General features: G+C 44.1%; 1 protein-coding gene across 1 annotated transcript in view; it reads left to right on the forward strand.

Annotated features, from left to right (window-relative positions):
- LOC144134214 (uncharacterized) overlaps positions 1-21,926 on the forward strand; it is a 38,435-nt gene extending 16,509 nt beyond the window's left edge. The window contains exons 3-5 of the mRNA XM_077667173.1: positions 10,999-11,118; positions 13,848-14,113; positions 21,710-21,926. Coding sequence (XP_077523299.1) covers positions 10,999-11,118; positions 13,848-14,113; positions 21,710-21,781 — 458 coding nt within the window. The 3' untranslated portion in view covers positions 21,782-21,926. The remainder of the gene's footprint in view (positions 1-10,998; positions 11,119-13,847; positions 14,114-21,709) is intronic.
- Positions 21,927-22,286: the final 360 nt, after the last annotated feature.

Consider the following 22,286-nt stretch of genomic DNA (forward strand, 5'->3'; position numbering starts at 1 on the left):
AAAGGAAGGAAAGTGAAATGAAAGTCGGCTTTCAGGAAATGAAATGACGCCTGTCTCACATATCTCGTTGGACACCCGAATCCCGCCGTAAGGGAAGGAAAGTGAAATGAAAGTCGGCTTTAAGGAAATGAAATTCCGCCTGTGTCATATATCTCGGTAGACACCCGAACCGCGCCGTCAGCGAAGGAAAATGAAAGTTGGTTTTAAGAAAAGGAAATGACGCCTGTCTCGTATTGCGCCATTTCCTTCGTTTCGTATTGTGCAATACGAGACAGGCGTCAATTTCTTTCCCCAAAAAACCATATCTGCAGGGCTTGCGCGTCGTTTGGAACCTGATTTCGTTCCATATCTCTGCATACAACAAGCTATAATACAGTTGTAAATATCACCTAAGCTGCATTAAGTATTTACTCTCTTGTGATGATGCTGATGATTTTAGATTTTTATCGCGCAAGGGCATCCACGGCAAAAGAGCGCCATGGCACAAGGTATTTTCGATTACTCAAGGTGGGATCAAAGACCCGTTTTCCAAGCATTTAAGAAGAAGAAGAAAGGGAATTTTAAGGAAAGAAAGGCGGAGAGGTCGGCCGGTGGTAACAGGGCCCTGGCCTGCTACTCCACACAGGGGAAAGGGAAGAGCATTTCAACCCTACTAAGCCGAGCACCAGGCAAGGGAAAGCTTGCACCCATTGTATAACGGGTGGGTACACGGCGGCACTGGGGATCGAGCCCCGCGCCTCCCGCCTGCGAGGCGGATGCTCACCCACTTGGCCAGCGCTGCGGTATACTGCCTTGTTTGGGCATCTTTAATTTCGTTTCGAAGAAAGCAAGATGTTTACAAAAAAAATGTCTGCTACTGTGTGTGTGTCAGTATGGCTATCTATGGAAATCGCCAGTCGCTCGACCACGAACGTAGCCAGGGAGATGCAGCTTTTCGCTTTCGACGAGAGTTAACCATAGCTAGGAAAGCCATCACTATATTTTAAATGCATCCTCCATTTTGCGGGAACTGTTGAAGCTTACCTCCTGGAAAAGTAACCTTCGAATGGAAAAAGGCAAAAAATAACTCGAAGAAAATTTTATGAATTTTGGCAAGATAGTTTTTTTTGGGAAAAACCTTGCAGTTATTTTGACAGATATCATTCTATGTGCAATTCTTCTATCACTTCTCTATGCCAATCTCTTCATAGGTATTTTTGTCCACTTATTTCATCTCTTGTCCATATAAGAAAAGGTAATGAGAAATTAATGCTTATCCAGTCTATTGTTGGCGGTTATTTACGTGCGACATAAACAAATTGCGAGCTATAATTATCAGAAGGCTCTCCTCGACAGTCGTCGCCACTGGTATTTTAAGCACTTTTCTTTACATGTGTGAAATCATCCAACAAAACTGTGCTCGCTTTTAGTCACGCCAATAGACTTTAGATTGCTTTGGAACAAATGCGATTTATAAAACTAGTATTTGAACACGCTGTTACAAAGACCTGTGCCTTGCATAACGGTTGTAAACGATTTTGTATAGAAAACTTTTGAAGACGTGTTGCTAAATTGCTTAATACAAAAGTGTAACAGAGGAGTGAAGCCTTAGTTTGACGTGTTTTCTTTCCCCTTTAACAAGGTACTCTCGACAGCTGGTGACGAGGAGCTGGCAGTAAGCAATATTTGATAGCACTCCCCCCTTCCCCCCCCCCCCCAAAAAAAAAAACAGGATATAGCCACCAATTGCAAAAGAGTCGAAATAATGAATAAATGTGACAGTACCTGCAAATCACGATTCATGAAAAAGGACCAATATATTTTTTTATTTTTTTTTTCAAAAACCCTAAGGGCCCTCGTGCGAGGGTATTACACAGGGGAGGAGGGGGTGATACAAGCATGAAAATAAAAATACGGCAGAGGCATTCGAAATAAAACAATTATTGCATGTAACTACGAAGTATGAAATCAAGTTAGTGTTTTACACTAAAACAGTAAATAGCGCAAAATATAATACTCAATATTACTATAATGAACATTATATAACAACGTGCGAAATCTGTTAGTCCATTTTTGCCCTTAAAAAAATGCTGAAAGGATTTTAAGTTAATCTCAGTAGCTATGTGTTGCGGCAGGTTGTTGCAGTCTATTATGGTGTGAGGAATTAATGATTTCGCGTAAAGCGATGAACGGCACGTTATGAGTTTTATTTTGTTATCCTGGTCACGACGAGGAAAGACTGCTAGGTGTGGCAAAAAGATGCCATCTTGAAGGGTGGGATGATGGTACAATTTTTTAAGTAAGGTTAGGTGAGCGAAATGGCGCCGACATGATGGTGGCTCCAACTCGGCAGGTTATTTGAATGCTGTGACACTGGTGAAGTGCGAATAATCTGAAAAGATGAAGCGAATAGCACAGTTTTGCCGGGATTCAATGTTTTTTATGACGCATGCTTGTTGAGGATCCCATATGGCAGAAGCGTATTCAAATTTCGGGCGGATTAGCGTGATGTAAGCAAGTTTTTGGAAATGCAAAGGTGCGTGTTCGAGTTGGCGCCTAAGAAGTAGGAGTGCGCGGTTTGCTGATGCTAAGATTGTGTTAATATGATAATGCCAAGTTAGGTCAGACTGAAAGTGAACTCCTAGGTACTTGCAAGTTGTTGTAAGTCTTACGTAATCTTTCTTGAGGAAGTAGGCTGTAGGAATTCGAGTGGTGCGGATACTACACGAGATTAGCTTTGTTTTAGATGCATTTAGAGATATTAGCCAGGAGGAACACCAAGTCGTTAAAGCGTCAAGATCAGTTTGAAGGAAATGGCGCTCGGGTTCATTAGCAATATTACGATATAGAACAAAATCATCCGCGATTAACCTAATTTGAGACGATACACACTTGCGTAGATCCCTAATAAAAATTTAAAAAAGCAGAGGACCAAGTACACTGCCCTGGGGGACTCCAGATGTTACGGAGAAAGAAGATGAGTTATAGCGATTGACAGAGGTGTAATGTTTTTCTATTGCACAGGAACTGTTTTATTTATGAAATAGCTTTGAATGAAGATTTAAGTGCCTCAATTTGGTTAGGAGCCTGTGGTGCCGAACGCGATCAAAAGCTTTAGAAAAGTTTTTAAAAAATGCGTCAGGCTGCAATCCTACGTCTACTGCCGAAAATACCTCGTTAGCAAATACAACGAGTCGAATGTCGCATGAATAATCCCTGCGAAAACCGTGTTGGCATTGCAAAATTATATCGTGCTCCTCTAGATAATTATTGACTTGAGTGTGTATTACGTGCTCGAGGAGTTTACAGATATTTCTGGTTAATGAGGTGGGCGATAGCTAAATGGAATGGTGCGATCTTTGCATTCGAAATGGGTATTACTTTCGCAGTACGCCAGTCGCGAGGAATTCTACCAGATTATAATGATTGTTAAAAAAGCGATAACAATTATTGATAGAGGTTTAGACAGGCATTTTTTAGTATTGTTATCAAATCCAAGGTTATCAGAGCTAGTATTAATTTTGAGGTTATTCAAAAGGGCAACAATGCCTGATTAACTAATGATAATTTCTGGAATTGAAGTGGCGGAAGATGGCTGTAACGTGGGCGAGGAAGTGGTGTCTTCATGGGTGAACACGGATAAAAGGCGTCATTAAGAAGCTGTGCATACTTATTTTTAGTGACTGGTTCACTGCTAGTATTAATTAGTAATATTTGGGGGTGGAAACCCGCATTGATGACGAGCCTAAACGTATTAGAGTTATTGGTTAATACGGTGGTGGACAAGTCGTGAGTGAATAAATGATGACGAGTTGTTTTAAGCAGGGACTGATATTTGTGATCGCATTGCATGTACTTTGTCCATGACGATGAACGAACTGTTTTGACTGCTTGGCGGTAAACACGCTTTTTCTTATTATTAAGACCATGGAGGCGATTTGTGACCCACGACGCATTTTTATAATGTCTGATGGTGCTGAATGGCTCAAACTTGTCAACAGGATAAGTAAATGTGTCTTTAAGCGATTGCCAATTTATTGCGACTGAGAGATATGAATAGTGACGTAGGAAGTCCTCCGAAAATTATTTCAGTCCACAGTTCATTATCACAATCATCATCAGCCTTACTACGCTCACTGCAGGGCAAAGGCCTCTCCCATGTCTCTCGAACTAACCCTGTCCTTTTCCAGCTGCGCCCACCCTATGCCTGCAAACTTCCTAATTTCATCCGCCTGCCTAACCTTCTGCCGCCCCCTGCTACGCTTGCCTTCTCTTGGAATCCACTCCGTTACCCTTAAAGACCAGCGTTTATCTTCCCTTCGCAGTATATGCCCTGCCCAAGACCATTTCTTCCTCTTGATTTCGACTACGATGTCATTAACACGAGTTTTTTCCCTCACCCACTCTGCCCGCTTCCCGTCTCTTAACGTTACACCTAACATTCTTCTTTCCATGGCTCGCTGCGTTGTCCTTAACTTAAGCGGAACCCTTTTCGTTAGCCTCCACGTTTCTGCCCCGTAGGTGAGTACCAGCAAGATACGGCTATTGAACACAGCTGTTGTACACAGACCACAGTTAATGCTATTAAAGTTAGCGCGGTTGTAGCAACGAATTCATCTAATTGAAATTTTCTTTCAACTTAATAGCCGAATGACGTACGCGGTGATGATGTCGTGATCGAATAAACCTTGTAAATGCAAGATACCAAAACAAACCTAAGGGTTTTTTCATAGGATGAGATCAAGAATATTTGCCGTTCTTGTGGAGCGCCGGTTAGAATGAGGGATAGGTTAACAAGCGAAAAATCTAAGCAGGTATGAAGGAACGTCTGGGCTTCGACATCACTGGGGTTAACCGTAAGATTAGGCGAATCAATGTTTGGGATGTTAAGATCACCAAATACAAGGAAAATGGAGTTAGGAAGCCGCACATATAAGTTACTCAGTAATCTATGAAATTCCCCAGAAAATGGGCGGTCATATTAGCCTGTACGTACAAGAGAGGAAAAACGACCTCAGCAACACCGATTTTGCAACGTATCCGAACACATTCAAGAAAAGCACTGAAAATAATGGGAACTGCAGATGTTTGTTTCTTTATAGCAATAGGAAGACACTCCCTTTTTTTCATTTTTCCTATGACAACCAAAAAACTAAAATTCGGATTCACTGAAAAGAATGTGACCATCCGGAATACAATCATCCAATCAAGTTTCAGTTAATACCAGAAGTGAAGCGCGCGTTCAATCGACGAGTGAAGAAAGGCAAGAGATTTTGAAAGAACGCTTTGGGATATTTGTGAAAAGGAAATTATTATTTTTATCTGAAAGCTTTGGAAAGCTTTATATTGGAAAGCTGAAGCAGCTGGAGGCGTATATCACCGACAGCAAGCGAATAGTCACGTCCAATACTACAATACGTATCTTTATCCTGCGGCCATTACTTAAAAATGGTTTCGATTTCTTTATCAATGGAGCACTTCGTATAAGTGATAGTGTCTTCTCGGTCGAGGAACGGCCCACATGCTGTGTTCTAGCAACGGAAGTCAAATGACGCCAAGCTCATCGCGGCCAAAGTCGTTGACAAGTTGCTCTGAGGTCTCTCAACTTTCGTACCAGTCACTATCGGCTATACCAAAGAACAGAGCATTTGAACGTCGCGACCGGTTTTCTAGGCCATCAATTTTTTTAACGATTTTAGATAGCCCAGTTTCGCGCCGCCGCCGTGGCTCAGTGGTTATGGCGCTCGGCTGCTGGCCCGAAAGACGCGGTTTCAGTCCCGGCCGCGGAGGTTGAATTTCGATGGAGGTGAAATTCCAGAGGCCCGCGTACAGTGTGATGTCAGTGCACGTTAAAGAACCCCAGGTGGTCGTAATTTCTGGAGCCCTTCACTACGGCGTCCTTAACAGCCCGAGTCGTTTTGTGACGTTAAACCCCCATAAACCAAACCAAACCAACCAGATAATCCAGCTTCGGAATTCTCCAATCATCAACAGATAAGGCAAAATCAGTTTCAAGTTCTTGAACACGATTGGTTAGACTTTCAAGGTCTTTTTCGAGTGCGGAGTGAATATTTAGCACCTTAATTACTGATTCAATAAGAATGGCGTTTCTTGCTTCAAGTCGCCTTACGGTTTCTTCCACGGCGTCTAATTTCTGTTCCCGCGCCTTAGTCATGGGCCTTGGGTTTACTTATACGTCCCCACTGAGAAACAACGAGCGCAAAACATAAACAAGAGCAGCGCAAGCACGTTTGAAAGAGCTGGGCGGCCACGACACTGCCGAAAGGAAACATCGTTGATTCGGTAACACCTAGTTTGAAGATAACTAACCTGTAGAAATAGATATGATGAACGATGGGACATTGTAGCAGCGTCGTGGCCCAGAGCGTCGTCCAAACATGCGGGCTTTTGAAGCGTCGGAGTAGTTAGTAGCATCGTTCTAAGGGGCCCGACGAGCAAACTGAACGTGTCCAAAAACGGAGATGGATGAAGCAGCAGAGTTGAAGATAAGTCGCAGCAGACTGACGGTTCGTACACGCCAGGGAATTTGCTCAGTCACAGTTCATCGTCCAGGGTATCAGCTAGCTGTACAGCGGGCAGCGACGACAGATGTCCCAGGAGTGGCAACAGCAAAACCTGTAGAAATACACATGATGAGCGACGAGACTTTGTGGCAGTGTCGTGGCTCCTCGGCGTGAGTTGAGAAACGGGTAGCGAATATGACATGAACGCCCAGCTTTTCTGGGCATCACCAGCCTGGGCCATCTGTCAAGCGGCGGTGGTGAACACTGAGCCTCTGAACGTTGCAATGTTCACTCGTAATTGCGAGAAAGCAGATAGAGCGGTGAGAAGCATTGCAAACATGTTGATCCTCAAGGGCTTCTTTTCCTACTCGCGATGTATTCAGACTTAAAAAGGGCTTTTTTGCGCTAACACCATTACTCGCTACAGCCTTAGAAAATCAGTGCGGTTTACTGAATACTCGTAATTCCAGCTGTAAATTGTAATCTTCAGCGCCCCACTTCCCAATCTGGAAGCTGCGCAAAACAAACTAAAAGCATCTGTGCAGATTTTTTGGGCTTGGGTTATTTCGGCTTTCTACATGCACAAGATTTATTAACTGCTGTTTTCCATACAGGGAGTCATATCGTGACACTGAACCGCATCGTCACAGAGGGACCAGATTACGACCACCAAATGCTCTTGAAATATACTCACTGGGCCGTCGTGTTTCTTGGCATTTGTGGTTAACCTACATGGTAACAACCGTAGTTTAGGAAAACAGAACAACAACACATGTTTAGAAAAAGAGCACTAGGCTTCAACCCCCTATGTACGTCAGTGTGTAAAAATGAATGAATAATTGTAATCTTTCCCGAAAGTTCTCGTTTATTACTCTAAAAGAAGCAGCCTACATATTCGGGATGATTTCATTTCACTGTATAGAGTTCATTTAAACGAGCACTCCGAAAGAGAAAACTTCTAAAATAGCTTAAGCTTTGGTCCTCTTCAAACCTTGAAGGAATTGAAAGAGTTTCATAATAAAGCTATTGTAGAGTTTATTTCCTGCTAACCTCTAGCTTCAGCATAAAACGTGCACACAAATAACAACTCGAGCAGAAATAAAGAATAGCATAAACATTACCCAAGGAGCAATTTACCGAGCTTTCATAAGAGGCGCTACCTGAATGCGGTGTCTTCTCCGGTGTTGTTTGAAAGATTAATACGGAAAAATATTCCCCAATTCGCCTGTCTTACAAGCAGTTTCATGTGGAGAGCAACTTGAGACGTCAATTTTTTTCCTTTCCTTTTTTGTATTACATGATCAGGTCTGAAAACGTATATTAAGATGTATTCCTAGCAAGCGGAAATCGAAGGAATATGAAACAACGCATAACATCGTTTTTAATACTCAAGAATTCCCATCAACTTACGCAACAGGGACCCCAGCGAAATTTTGCTTCCTCGCAGAGGGTGATTCCATCTTAAAGACAAACAAGAAATGAACAGGAGCCAGCAGCAGAAATTCGGCCGCAGTGAAGCTATTCTTCTGCCTAATGCGCAACTTTCCAAAACACCCATTAAATGAAGAAAACTACTACCGAGTGTAAGCTTGACTTCAAGAGAAATTTGCTCCAGCTTTGCACCTTATGCGGATTGTGTGAAAAAAGCAAAACTTGTAAACGTGTTGGTTGTTTTCGCGGCTTTCTTAGACACGCACGAACGGAGCCGTTTACGATGCGCTTAGCACCTCACGCTTCTCTTCGCGTCGTTACCCTTTGACCTTCGCCTCCTGCAAAGTTTCACGCTCCAGAGAGCGCGGGCGTAAACAGATTGTTTCAGGAAGTGCTTCATTAGGCCCGTTAAATCTCAAGCTGGCTGCCGTTAACGCGGGCAAACCGTAGCGTCGGTTGCCCTCGCTTCATTTTTTTGTGCCTTTATTTCTCGCACGGCTGGGCGGCGCGCATCGCGCCTAGCGGTTAGCGCGGAAGGGAGTCTGCCGAAGACTGGGAACATAATCGGCTCGGGTGCCTTCACGAAAGAGGAAAAAAAAAGAACGATGCGGCAGCCATGCAATGATGTGAGAGAAGTAATGGGCGCGTAAATGGTTATTGCTCTCCGGGAAAATGAATTACTGCCGCCGAGGCAAGAACTAAATTAAAAAAGATCCCGCAAAGGAAGATGATCGTGCGTTTTTTTATTCGGCTTTTGTGATACGTGCGTCTCAAAAAAAAATAAAGAGATTGAGCTGCTCTGCAGCTATAGACGATGTGTTGCTGCACTGGCCACAGTAAGTACATCGTTGAGACGTTAGCGTTTAAGACTGAATAGCGGTATAGAAGGCTGGTTTTGGGTCAGTTTGTTAAGATTGACAACATGCCTATTGTTAGTAGTAAGTACAATGATAATCTGTATTTAATCAGCCGTCTTTTTCCGGTTCCAAACAAGCCTTTTTGTTCCCCAAATACATGGTGATCAAAAATTACGGTTTACATCTTTCTGAAATTGCGACGCTCAGAGGTGCATGATATCGACTTGTGCACATATCAAATGCCAACAGAAGGACGCAGTCAAGAAGGTTTGGTTTGGTTTATGGGCGTTTATGGTTCCAAAGCGACTCAGGCTATGAGGGACGCCGTAGTGAAGGGCGCCGGAAATTCCGACCACCTGGAGTTCTTTAACGTGCACTGACATCACACATTACACGGGCCTATAGAAGCCTATAGAAATTCGGCCGCCGCGGCAGGGATTTAAGCCGAGTCTTTTGAGACAGGAGCCGAGCGCCATGACCGCTGAGTGACCGCGGCGGCAAATCAGATGGTAATTGTCAATGCAGCTAATTAATTAACATACAATAATAATATTTTCAGCCACTGCGGCGGGAGTGAATGATATATTGAAATCAATGAAGCGGTCGCATTTTCAGACTGCACCGTTAGTTAAAATTTTTCCAGAGTGCCCTTCTTCCAAGACATAGGCCCCCAAAGCTTCCTGTTAGTTTGCTTAGTTACGCCTGAAAGGCGGTACAAGTCGACGAGAAACTTCTCAGTAGTGCGAGGCAGCGGTTGCTTAGGGAGTTTTTACCATTCTGATAGCCGAGAATGAAAGAAAAGCAGTTATCAGCTTCTGCGTTCGCTCTTATCAAACGCAATGTCACAATGGGAATAGATTCGCGCCGATCATCCCTGCCTTGCAGGCGAAATTACGTGGATCAAGTTGAAAATTTGGAAATGAACAGCTGGGAACAAACGAGTACTAGGAAAATTATATCAAACAGAATTGCACAGGAGTATACGAGTACTAGCCACGCGCGCTTACTGCAGTCACTGGAACTTCATTAAGAGATTTTAGTTAATCAGATGGCTGACCGTGGCAGTTGTTAGCCAACTTTATGTCACCCTATATGCACAACTAACGAGTCATAGGGGACTTGACGTAACTGTCAGCGCCAAAGTTTAAAAATTGCATAAAACTGAATCTTATAAGACCGTATATTTAGTTCACCAACGTGTCGTCCGTAAGTATTTTGTAAAAATGTATTACAAGCAGAAAAAGGACCAAGAAAAGTCTTCCATCGATCTCTGTTGACCAACCCATCGAGAACAGACAAAACTCAGCACGAAGAATAGGCAATAGAATAGGCGAATCATAGGCAATACCATCGTTATCTTTTGCTCGTGCTGTTTCTTAATGCTCTGCACCTCTCAAGACGTTTAAAAACCGCTCCTCTTTTATGTTCGGCTTATCACTATTCCCGTGGGAATGGCAGTCAACTTGTTGCACAGAGTTCACAGATACACGTATTAGAATTCCTAAACTGAGTTTTCCCTGGCTGTGCTGCCATTCAAGCGGCAGAGTACTAGGTGAGAGAGTATAGGCAGTGTATCAGAGGAATCGCATTCCATATATCACCCGATCTGATTACACTGCTTGCGCCCAAACACATCTGCGTTGCCTTGAGCTGCCTTATCCTCCACTCTCATATCGGGCGAACCTCTTTACCTCCTCACTACATCCAACTCTCTACTGATGTCCGTACTTGAACCCCATGCATGCTCTTCCACGGAGCTGAGCCGTAACCGCTGCCCCTGAACGAGGCGCGCGCTAGTAAGGCGGCACAGTACTTCTACGTTAGTCGAGATTACCACTTCTGCAGTACCTACTGCACTTTGCTTCAAGTTACAACGCTAAACTTCGTCACGTGAACATGAACTGTCTTACGTCTTACGTTATCTCCATTACGCAGTGCATGAAATCGAAGGCCACACTATGAATAATCTAGTATCTGCAATTGCGCGATTGTTGAAAATACCATTTCTCGCAGAGCTACACTTCGTCGCATTTCTGGCGCTGGGATTAGCCTCTAAGTGCTCAAGGACACAATGTTTGCTTCTATCAAGCATTATAAAGCGCTGTATAAAACTAGCTGTGAGTTGCAGCAGAAGGCACCGGTGTTAGAAACTAACTCCTCCAGATAAGGACTTGTCATGTGATGTAAAGCCCTACTATTTATTACAGACTCGTCGTGCACAGGGCGACCAGATGCCACTGAGCAACTTCCCCTTTCGTCACCATGGAATGCGGCGGCCACACCACGCCAGATTGGACCAGCCCATCGATGCCGTCGTCTACGTCAGCGTAAGCACCGAAGCGATTTGGATTCTTATGTGCGCGTGTGTTGCACGAATGTAGAAGTATACCAACTCAGGAGGCAAAGAACATGCAGCGTAAGGCCCGCACACCTTGATGCCGCATCAGGATAATGATGGGCGCAACAGTGCCCGGCAAGGCAGAAATAACCACTCAGTGCCTTACCCCGTTTTCCTTTGGGAACAGAGTTACGCTGGCTGCCCGATTTTACCAACGCGTTAACGCAAAATTGACTTATTTTGCAAATGCATGTGCCTTCCTGATAGTGATAGGAGATTTTAGATTGTAAAATCTTATTTGTTCAACCGATGTAGAGAAGGTTTTTAGGCTTTTCACCAAGACGACAGTCACGAGTGCATGGACCCGTCTTCGGCCAGTCGGATGGTCTTCAGCTGAATCTCCCGAGTCGGAGCTGGGGAGTAAGGTCTCCCATTGGTCAAAAGACTTTATACTTCTTCCCTAAGAGGGATCATGAGGGCGTTCTCTGAGAATGTGATTAAGATCAGCTGTGTCTTTACATAGTAAGAGAGTGAACATTTTGCCAATACAAGCACTGAACTGGTCACTCCCTGTTTAGGGAGCGTAGGGTTATGTTCTTGCAGTGAATTCATCAAAAAACAGCACCGCAATGTAATTATTTTCAGATGGCGAAAATAAATTTTTCCGTAAATTTGCAAGGTGTTACTACTGCGATAAACCTACATGTGTTTGTCAGGATTCCCATTTTCTTCACGTTTCTCCACTGAACATTTCGCCAACTAAAGCTGATTATTTCCTGCTTTTTTTTTGCTTTTGCCGGATTTTTTTTCACGTTGAGATGTTTTTCAAAGGTGATCGCAACCTACGCATATAAATTTCGGAGTGCGAATCGAAATCGGGCTAAGTTACAGGATTCGCGTGGCTTCAAATGAGGGTGTTGACTCTCCGCTGTGAAGAGACTCAGACATAAGGTGCCAAAAACATCGATAACAGATTCACACTGTGCGAATTCAAATATGAAGGGTCTTATTACGCTTCTTTCAAGCGCCGAATTCGATATTAACAATTGGCGTGTTTATTATCAGCCATTCATACTTAAATCAAATTATGTATGCCCGGAAGCAAATATTGCTGCCATTGGTAAAAAAAACAACAAATATTACGAGCCGATATTCTGCAAATTAGGCAGTCTCAGAATACAGAATGCCCGCACAGCAGTAGTTTCGATTGAATAGCCGGAGCACCGAGGCCTAAACGCAGCAAAGTTCTTTCAATACGGTATGAAATATGTTTTTTTTTTACGAATCTCTGACCTCTATTTGTAATCCGTGAGGCCTGACATTTGTTAGCAGTCTGATTAAAATCGGCGCTTCTACATATAACAAAAATGTAGGATCTGTTTTTTTTGTTTTTTTATTGATAATGCAAAGGGTCACCTAAATTTTTAAAGCAACAATTACGATGTGCTTTCGTCGGGCTACGCAGCAAGAAAAATTCACTAACTTTATTTTCTGCTCATGCTAAAAATGATGTATTCAAGTATTCTATTTCATCACGTACGATTCTTGCTTGAAATGAAGACATTGCGGAATTAAAACTAACGCCAAACAAGTTGATCAAGTTTCTTTCACTGTGTGCACTTGATTAGTTTTAATCCGCTCCTTTTTCTCCCAGTATCGCTCTCTTTCCTTTTCTTTCCTCTTTTCATAGTTTTATAATGTGTACCGTGTTTCTCACCGTAGTGTCCTGTATCGTGGCAACTTTCTTTGTCTTGAAAAGTGTGCTTATTTCTACAATGATGGCTTGCTTTTTTGTGTAATTCAAGTTCAATTTTATTTTTCTTGGTTTATTCCTGCGTTTTAATGTAAAGGGATTTTCTAAAGTAAGGTATCGGATGGGTCTGCCACGGAGCCTCCTGCGGGCGCTTCTTTTAAGCATCCGAGGAAGGGCTCATTTTCTGAGGGGTGACGCCGGCAGTTCCACCCTCCTTAAAGAGACGTGAAATCCCTTGGGCTCTGTACTTAGTACCAAGGCCGTACTTCAGCTCACCCTGTGATATAACTCCAAGTTATAAGTTGTAATAAGTAAAAAATAATATTGTCCGCCAACACTTCCTCAGTGTTTGACATAAAAGCGTTAGCTACGGGAGCTTCAAGTGCTTACGTCGCTGTGATCAGGTGTCGTGGAGAAGATCAAATCCAAACATTCCAAGGCACAATCAGCGTCATCTGCCTCATAGATTTTGCAATACTATTGCGATTTACAGCTGTCATTGCTATATCTGGTATATTTTATCAATGTGTCAGTTAATAAATTTCATAAACGTGTGCATCACTACACGACGAATCATTTCACAACATCCGGAACCCCGTTTGACAAACGGTTTGGCCGTAACATATTGAGCTTCATAAATTCGTATATGTTGGGGCTTCATCTAAATTAGTAATTTTATACTGAAGAACATGCGAAATCATTTGACGCCACTTCGAACATTTTGCGTCAAACAGGTGGCCCTCAAATTTTGCGCACATGGTGGCCCCGGGGGGCTCCACTTTGATGGCCGCTATACTGGCACATGTAACGGATCAAAAGTTTCGCTATGTCATATAGTGTGCTCATGTGGTAACTGTTTTGGTGAATTTGATCTTCATTGCAGACAGACGCGTCCTTGACAGACGCAAGTAGTAAGCGCTAACGCTATAAAATATGAACATCTAGCACCGCGCGTTTGTTCACAGGTGGTGTTCGTGCTGTTTGCGGCCATCATCCTTCTGCTGGTGGCCACCAGTTGCCGTCGGTTTCAGCCCGGCGGCTCCTCCCAGCCAGAAGAGCCGGTCCAGAACCCCAACGAGCCCAGGACAACGATAGTGCGCCTCAAGGACCGCGGTGCCCGGGTGTGCACCGAGACGCTGCCCGAACGCAACTCGGTGTGAAGCTAGGACTGCAGCGCAGGGGAGCTTCGGGAATAGCAACAAGTCATGAATTGAACGTCGAATGTGCCAGAGTAAGCTCCTATATTTGTTGCGAAATGTTCCTTACTGCGACATCTCTTTTGTCCTGAACCAGAGGAAAGAGTTGGCATGGGACGCAACAGTTGACTCAAGAGGGTTCAGGCTTGCTGAACTGCAACATTCGGTTTACACAAACTGATGATCTGGCTCAGTTAATATCAAACGAATTAAAAAGCGTAATCTTGGCGGAACTCCACATAACGCGAAGAATGTTCAGTCCCGTTCAATTTTTTTTTAATTGTAGAGTAAAATGTATAATAATCCTGAATAAATTGTAATCCCGGCCCTTAGTTACTGGCTAAAGCTACCTGGCGACCTCTTTATAGCTCGGTGTCATCCAGCGATGAACAACTAACGCATGACACGATGAGGTTTCGCCAGGTGACATAAATGAAAAAGAATCGCTATATAATCACTGCATTACCCTGGCCAAGTCTTTCTGTTCCTACACGATTCTTGTTTCCGCTCAGCTTCTTTGTTTTTCTCATCATCGTGGTCAGTCCCGCTTTTCATGAGAGATAAGCCGACGCGTAACGTTGCTTCTTTCCTACCGTTCTTGACACAACTGCTCGCAACGATCGGCGTACGAGGCAGAAGGATGGATCTTAAAAAAAAAAAGTCGCACAATGTGTCGCAAGCATAAGCAGCGATTAAGATGAAAAGTTGGGCTAGTTGGAGGTTGTTCACGGTGAAAATATATGGGCGCGAACTAAACGAGGCAAAAAGAAAAAGAAGACACAGGACACGCGGATCTATACTATTATAGAATAGTACATTCTTCTCGTCGCAAGTGTGGCCTGAGAAATTTAGGCAATAGCGATGACATGATACTACTTTATCTGTATATGCTTAGGTATGAAGCTACTAGAAATCATGCATAACTAACTGCCATGGAGTCTTCTAAACATCGTTGCCGAGCCCCGAGATTGTAGGGGTTTCTAATTGTAAATTATATGAGGACTAGGCGGACCCACCGAAACGTTTGTATACTTGCGACAACTGGTTTCTTTAATTTTTTGTGGTTCCCTTCGATATAGTTAGCGGCTCGATACTGATTTAAAGCAAACTCTTAAAACACGTCGAAAGTACAACATGTAAAAATTTCGAAGTCCACTTTTAAAAGAAAGAGCGGTATGATCGCCATGAACTCCACAGCTTGCTTGCTACTGAGTACGAGTCGCACCGACTCAAATAAGAAAGAACAAAGTTCGCAAGCCAGGGGTGCACAGTAGAACAGTGTTGCCGTTTGCTCAGTTGCACAATTTCAGGCATTGCTCCGCTACCTTACAAGCCTCCGCGTGCCGGAAGTCTCCACTCCTCGTAATTAACAACCATCTAGAGTAGTGCTCTTCAATGCCACCACCACCTTAGGGCGGTTATATTCATGTCATAGAAAGCGCCTTGCTTAAGCGTCGAGAAAGCGCCGCATTCAGTACTCCCCAACGCTTCAGTACCGTCCTATCTGTGCAGTCAGCACGCAGAGCACATGATTCTCCGCACTCTTATTCAGCAGGACTTGTCGGGCTAGTTGGTTGATCATAATGCAAAAAAGACGAACTGCGCAACAAGAACACGGACGAAAGGGAGGCAGACACACACTAACGCAGACTTACAACTTTACTAAAGGAAGGAATACAAGGCAAATATATATAGCGATCCCAACGCACTTCAAATCTGATCAATATGGCACGTGACAATCTGCCCAGGCGATAAACAGACCACACAAGAACCAACGCTTACAAGATAATCTTATACCGGGCCGGCCCTTTCTATGAAAACAAAAAGCAAAGGAACGCTTAGCGACAGTGCACTCTTGAGAATTACGCGTTCTCCAAAGTAAGAAAATTCAAAACAAAACCACACCACTGTAGCCATCTGATACCACTGAAGCTCGAACCGCTTACAAGCGCAGGTGCTGACACCAAAACCAAGAGACGAAGCACACCCCCTTTTGAAAGCAAACAAAACGGGAAACAAGAACAACCACATCGGTTATCGTCAAAATCAAAAAAACAGTGAAAAAAGGCACCAGGTCAAAAGGGTAAAAACACCATGAATCAGCTCAAGAAGCTACGCCACAAAAAGAGTGAAAATAGGCACCGAGTCATTTAAAAAAACAAAAAGATGAAAGACGGGACAACAGTTTAAGACAACAACGGTTTTTAAAAAAGGGGGAGGGGTGAATGAAATCCGAAGCGTAGGAAAACATCTCAAACCATGACAGAACCGAAACAAAACTGAGATCGCTAATCAAATGAACAACGAAAGCATCAAACGCAATCAGGAGGCACTGCTCAATCACCAGGGCACAAACAGGCCACTAGGCTACACATGCCCCCGCAAAAACGAAAATTCTTTGGATGATAAGGAAATGGAAGCCTTGCTAACACAGTTGTCCGTGGTGCCGATGTAAAAAGTTTCGACGACGAGACGCTCCCATTTGTCATTCAATCTGGCCAGAAATTCCGTCTTTTCGAACCATGGTACACAGTCCCGTTGCTTCATTTTTGTGCAGTCCGCACAATGCTTAGCCAAAAACCCTCCATCGTTGTTTGCCACGCTCAACCGGTGCTCCCTTGCTCTTTCATTAAAGCATCTGCCGGTTTGGCCTATGTAGACTTTTCCGCAACTAAGGGGAATGCGGTAAACAACGCCGGAAACGCAATCTTTGAACTTCCTTAGATGTTTGATTTTGCAAGGGGTCTTCTTAGTGTTCTTCATCATAACGCACACCTTGGACAGTCTGCATGGAGCCGAGAAGACAACGTTGACGCCTCCTTTTCTCGCCACTTTCTTGATGTTGTGCGAGAATTTGTGGATGTATGGAATGACATGGGCCTTCTTTTGCTCGGCGTCTACTTTGTCTTTGCGTTCTCTCTTAATTTTTTGAAGCACATTTTCACACACACTCGAAATGACGTGCGGAGGGTATCCAGCTGCTTGCAAACGCTGAAGCTGGTACTGGAAGCTCTCTTGGACTTTGTGGTCACAGGACTTTTTCAGGGCCGACTCAACACATAGGGAAATGATGCCTCGCTTGACCAACTTCGAATGGGCACTAGTGTAGGGAAGCAAAGCCTTTTTTGACCTGGGTTTGAAGGACCAGCACAAACGCTGTTTGTCAAAGTGCAGATCTGAATCCAGGAACTGAAGATGACCATCAAGCGGTAGCTCACTGGTAAACCGGAGCCCGAAAGATTCAGATGAAAATGCCGAGAGGATCTTTGAGGCCAAATCCTGAAGATTGCCGTCCCCCGGTGGGGTCAGGAAGATTAGGTAGTCATCGACGTACCTGCACACGCGGGTGACAGCCATCCCTCGCAGCTTTTCTTGAAGACGTCGGTCAAAGGATGACAGAAAAATGTCGCTTAAGGCTGGAGCTATGCTCGAACCTATACAAATGCCTGCTTTTTGAATATGATAACTCTCATTGAAGTGGATGACGGAAGACTTTAGATAGAAATCTATAAGTTCCAAGAAGTTGCCAGTGTTGAGGCCAACTGAGTTCCGGAACTTCGTCTCTCCGTGAAGCTCCACGCATTCTCTGATGGCAGCGAACAGTCCTTCGTGCGGAATGGAATAATACATGTCCTCGATGTCGACGGAAAAAGCCGTCGTGGAAGTTGGTAGCCCTTTTCCCATCAGCTCAACGACTTCTTTGGAGCTTCTAACGAGGAACGGGTCATTGCCTAATAACACATTCAAATGTATCTGCAGGAAGTTCCCAAGCTTCCTCTGCCAGCAGTTCCTGTCCGACACGATTAGTCGAAAGGGGCAATCAATTTTATGCGTTTTTCCAGTGAAAAACACTTCAAGGGTTCCGGCATCCTCGTTTTTCACGGCCTTCATCAAATGCTCTAACTTCAAATCCTTTAAAAGTCTCACGGCTTCTCGCTTTCTTTTCTTCGGATCGTGCTTGACTGGCGTGAAGTTCTTTGTAACGGCATCCATCGCCTTGCTCTGGAACAAGCCTTGCGGTAAGACTACAAAACCCCCTTCCTTGTCCGACTGGATGACCGTTAAGCCATTTTCTTTAAGAAAATGCGAGTAACAGGACATCTTCTAAGCCACCTGTCAAGAAGGTCGTCAATTTTCTTAAAGAAAATGGCTTAACGGTCATCCAGTCGGACAAGGAAGGGGGTTTTGTAGTCTTACCGCAAGGCTTGTTCCAGAGCAAGGCGATGGATGCCGTTACAAAGAACTTCACGCCAGTCAAGCACGATCCGAAGAAAAGAAAGCGAGAAGCCGTGAGACTTTTAAAGGATTTGAAGTTAGAGCATTTGATGAAGGCCGTGAAAAACGAGGATGCCGGAACCCTTGAAGTGTTTTTCACTGGAAAAACGCATAAAATTGATTGCCCCTTTCGACTAATCGTGTCGGACAGGAACTGCTGGCAGAGGAAGCTTGGGAACTTCCTGCAGATACATTTGAATGTGTTATTAGGCAATGACCCGTTCCTCGTTAGAAGCTCCAAAGAAGTCGTTGAGCTGATGGGAAAAGGGCTACCAACTTCCACGACGGCTTTTTCCGTCGACATCGAGGACATGTATTATTCCATTCCGCACGAAGGACTGTTCGCTGCCATCAGAGAATGCGTGGAGCTTCACGGAGAGACGAAGTTCCGGAACTCAGTTGGCCTCAACACTGGCAACTTCTTGGAACGTATAGATTTCTATCTAAAGTCTTCCGTCATCCACTTCAATGAGAGTTATCATATTCAAAAAGCAGGCATTTGTATAGGTTCGAGCATAGCTCCAGCCTTAAGCGACATTTTTCTGTCATCCTTTGACCGACGTCTTCAAGAAAAGCTGCGAGGGATGGCTGTCACCCGCGTGTGCAGGTACGTCGATGACTACCTAATCTTCCTGACCCCACCGGGGGACGGCAATCTTCAGGATTTGGCCTCAAAGATCCTCTCGGCATTTTCATCTGAATCTTTCGGGCTCCGGTTTACCAGTGAGCTACCGCTTGATGGTCATCTTCAGTTCCTGGATTTAGATCTGCACTTTGACAAACAGCGTTTGTGCTGGTCCTTCAAACCCAGGTCAAAAAAGGCTTTGCTTCCCTACACTAGTGCCCATTCGAAGTTGGTCAAGCGAGGCATCATTTCCCTATGTGTTGAGACGGCCCTGAAAAAGTCCTGTGACCACAAAGTCCAAGAGAGCTTACAGTACCAGCTTCAGCGTTTGCAAGCAGCTGGATACCCTCCGCACGTCATTTCGAGTGTGTGTGAAAATGTGCTTCAAAAAATTAGAGAGAACGCAAAGACAAAGTAGACGCCGAGCAAAAGAAGGCCCATGTCATTCCATACATCCACAAATTCTCGCACAACATCAAGAAAGTGGCGAGAAAAGGAGGCGTCAACGTTGTCTTCTCGGCTCCATGCAGACTGTCCAAGGTGTGCGTTATGATGAAGAACACTAAGAAGACCCCTTGCAAAATCAAACATCTAAGGAAGTTCAAAGATTGCGTTTCCGGCGTTGTTTACCGCATTCCCCTTAGTTGCGGAAAAGTCTACATAGGCCAAACCGGCAGATGCTTTAATGAAAGAGCAAGGGAGCACCGGTTGAGCGTGGCAAACAACGATGGAGGGTTTTTGGCTAAGCATTGTGCGGACTGCACAAAAATGAAGCAACGGGACTGTGTACCATGGTTCGAAAAGACGGAATTTCTGGCCAGATTGAATGACAAATGGGAGCGTCTCGTCGTCGAAACTTTTTACATCGGCACCACGGACAACTGTGTTAGCAAGGCTTCCATTTCCTTATCATCCAAAGAATTTTTGTTTTTGCGGGGGCATGTGTAGCCTAGTGGCCTGTTTGTGCCCTGGTGATTGAGCAGTGCCTCCTGATTGCGTTTGATGCTTTCGTTGTTCATTTGATTAGCGATCTCAGTTTTGTTTCGGTTCTGTCATGGTTTGAGATGTTTTCCTACGCTTCGGATTTCATTCACCCCTCCCCCTTTTTTAAAAACCGTTGTTGTCTTAAACTGTTGTCCCGTCTTTCATCTTTTTGTTTTTTAAATGACTCGGTGCCTATTTTCACTCTTTTTGTGACGTAGCTTCTTGAGCTGATTCATGGTGTTTTTACCATTTTGACCTGGTGCCTTTTTTCACTGTTTTTTTGATTTTGACGATAACCGATGTGGTTGTTCTTGTTTCCCGTTTTGTTTGCTTTCAAAAGGGGGTGTGCTTCGTCTCTTGGTTTTGGTGTCAGCACCTGCGCTTGTAAGCGGTTCGAGCTTCAGTGGTATCAGATGGCTACAGTGGTGTGGTTTTGTTTTGAATTTTCTTACTTTGGAGAACGCGTAATTCTCAAGAGTGCACTGTCGCTAAGCGTTCCTTTGCTTTTTGTTTTCATAGAAAGGGCCGGCCCGGTATAAGATTATCTTGTAAGCGTTGGTTCTTGTGTGGTCTGTTTATCGCCTGGGCAGATTGTCACGTGCCATATTGATCAGATTTGAAGTGCGTTGGGATCGCTATATATATTTGCCTTGTATTCCTTCCTTTAGTAAAGTTGTAAGTCTGCGTTAGTGTGTGTCTGCCTCCCTTTCGTCCGTGTTCTTGTTGCGCAGTTCGTCTTTTTTGTCTTATTCAGCTTTGCCTTCAACCCACCAAAACAACTCAACTATAACCTGACTAACCAGATTACAGAAATAAACTTCAATTTACGTTTTTCTTCGATGCTTCCATCATTTACCTCCGCTGTCTTTTTTATAAAAATATTTCTTTTTACAACCATAGCTGTCCGTACGCGGCCTTTTGTGCAGTAATTACCTGCCGCGGTGGCTCAGTGATTTTGACGTTCGGCTGGGTGCTGGTCCCTAGATTGCGGGTTCAGTCATGGGAGCGGTGGCCGTATTCTGAAGGCAAAACACACAAACGCCAGTGCGCTGAGCGATCGTGTTAAAAACCTCCAGGTGACCTATATTGATCCTGAGCCCTCTCCTCTGTCGCCCCTCATTGCATTAGTCACTTCGGGATATTGAAACCCCTCTATCCTCATATGTCTTTAATTAGTGGTAAATCGACTGCCCTTGCTGACAAAATGCACAAAATATATTTTGTATTTTCATATTAGTGTATAGAACATTAAATCTCCGAAAAGAAGAGGTAATTCCTACGTAATAAATATTATTCGCAGAAAAAACCGAACGTTTCGTTCAAATAAAAGCAGCGAAATAAAACTCGCCGATTTTTCAAAACAAAAAAAGCCATAATTCTAGCCCGTCTGCATAATATTTAACGAGGGCTCCTGCGCTTGCAAGGCAATCGAGAAGCGTCGTTGGTCAGGAGAAATTCCTTCGTCTTTAACCCGTTATTCACTCCTAAGCATCATGCAAGGGTCCTTCGCACTTCAGGAAGCGGCATGCGCTGTTCTCCGGTTAACACTTATGAGTTGCGCATCCTCCATTTCCTAAATTGCTAGACTTTATTTGGACTAGGCGGGCTGCCACTGTGCCGTGGTTGAAAGAGAGCAGGTATTCACGAGAAATTTTGGGAGCTTTCTTATGAATTTCGTATCAGTGGCGCTTAATGAGTTAGTTTTTCCTAATCCCTTGCCATTTCTTTCTGCCCTCTATACCACTAGGTTCTGGAGCCGAGGAGACTAAGCCGTGACGGTGGAGACTACCGGTGGATCTACCAGATCTTCTCGAACTAGTGCCTTGTGGACAGAAACACAAGTCAGCGATGACGCTGTGCTTTAAGACCTATACTGACGGCGTTCCGTGAATCTTATCTACAAGCATCTGCGCAGCTTAGGCACTGTCACCGCATTGCAACTAAGTTCGAGTGGAAATATTGATCACTTCGAAGCATGTGCTAGAAACTTCGGCTGTATCAAATATTGCTGTCTGTGTCGTATTCGACGTGTGTGCTTGAAGTGTGCGTGCAAGCGTGTCAGTGTGGTGAGCATACCTGGCCCTGAACAGTTGGCGACGTTTCCTAAAAATCGAATCATTGCCGATCATTGCCGAAAGTGACCATGTACTCAACAAGCGCACAAGCTACTACATATCATTTACTGGGCAAAGAAAGACAGAAGGTGATATTATTGCAGGTAAAAGCAAAAACCTAGACGTCAGATTGAAAGGTGGTAACGAAAAAAGAATTGTGAGGTTGATGGTGCCAAATGCTTTTTTTTCATTAGTACGCGTTGATACATA

Source organism: Amblyomma americanum, chromosome 5, assembly GCF_052857255.1.
Source record: "Amblyomma americanum isolate KBUSLIRL-KWMA chromosome 5, ASM5285725v1, whole genome shotgun sequence".
Taxonomy (NCBI): Eukaryota; Metazoa; Arthropoda; class Arachnida; order Ixodida; family Ixodidae; genus Amblyomma; species Amblyomma americanum.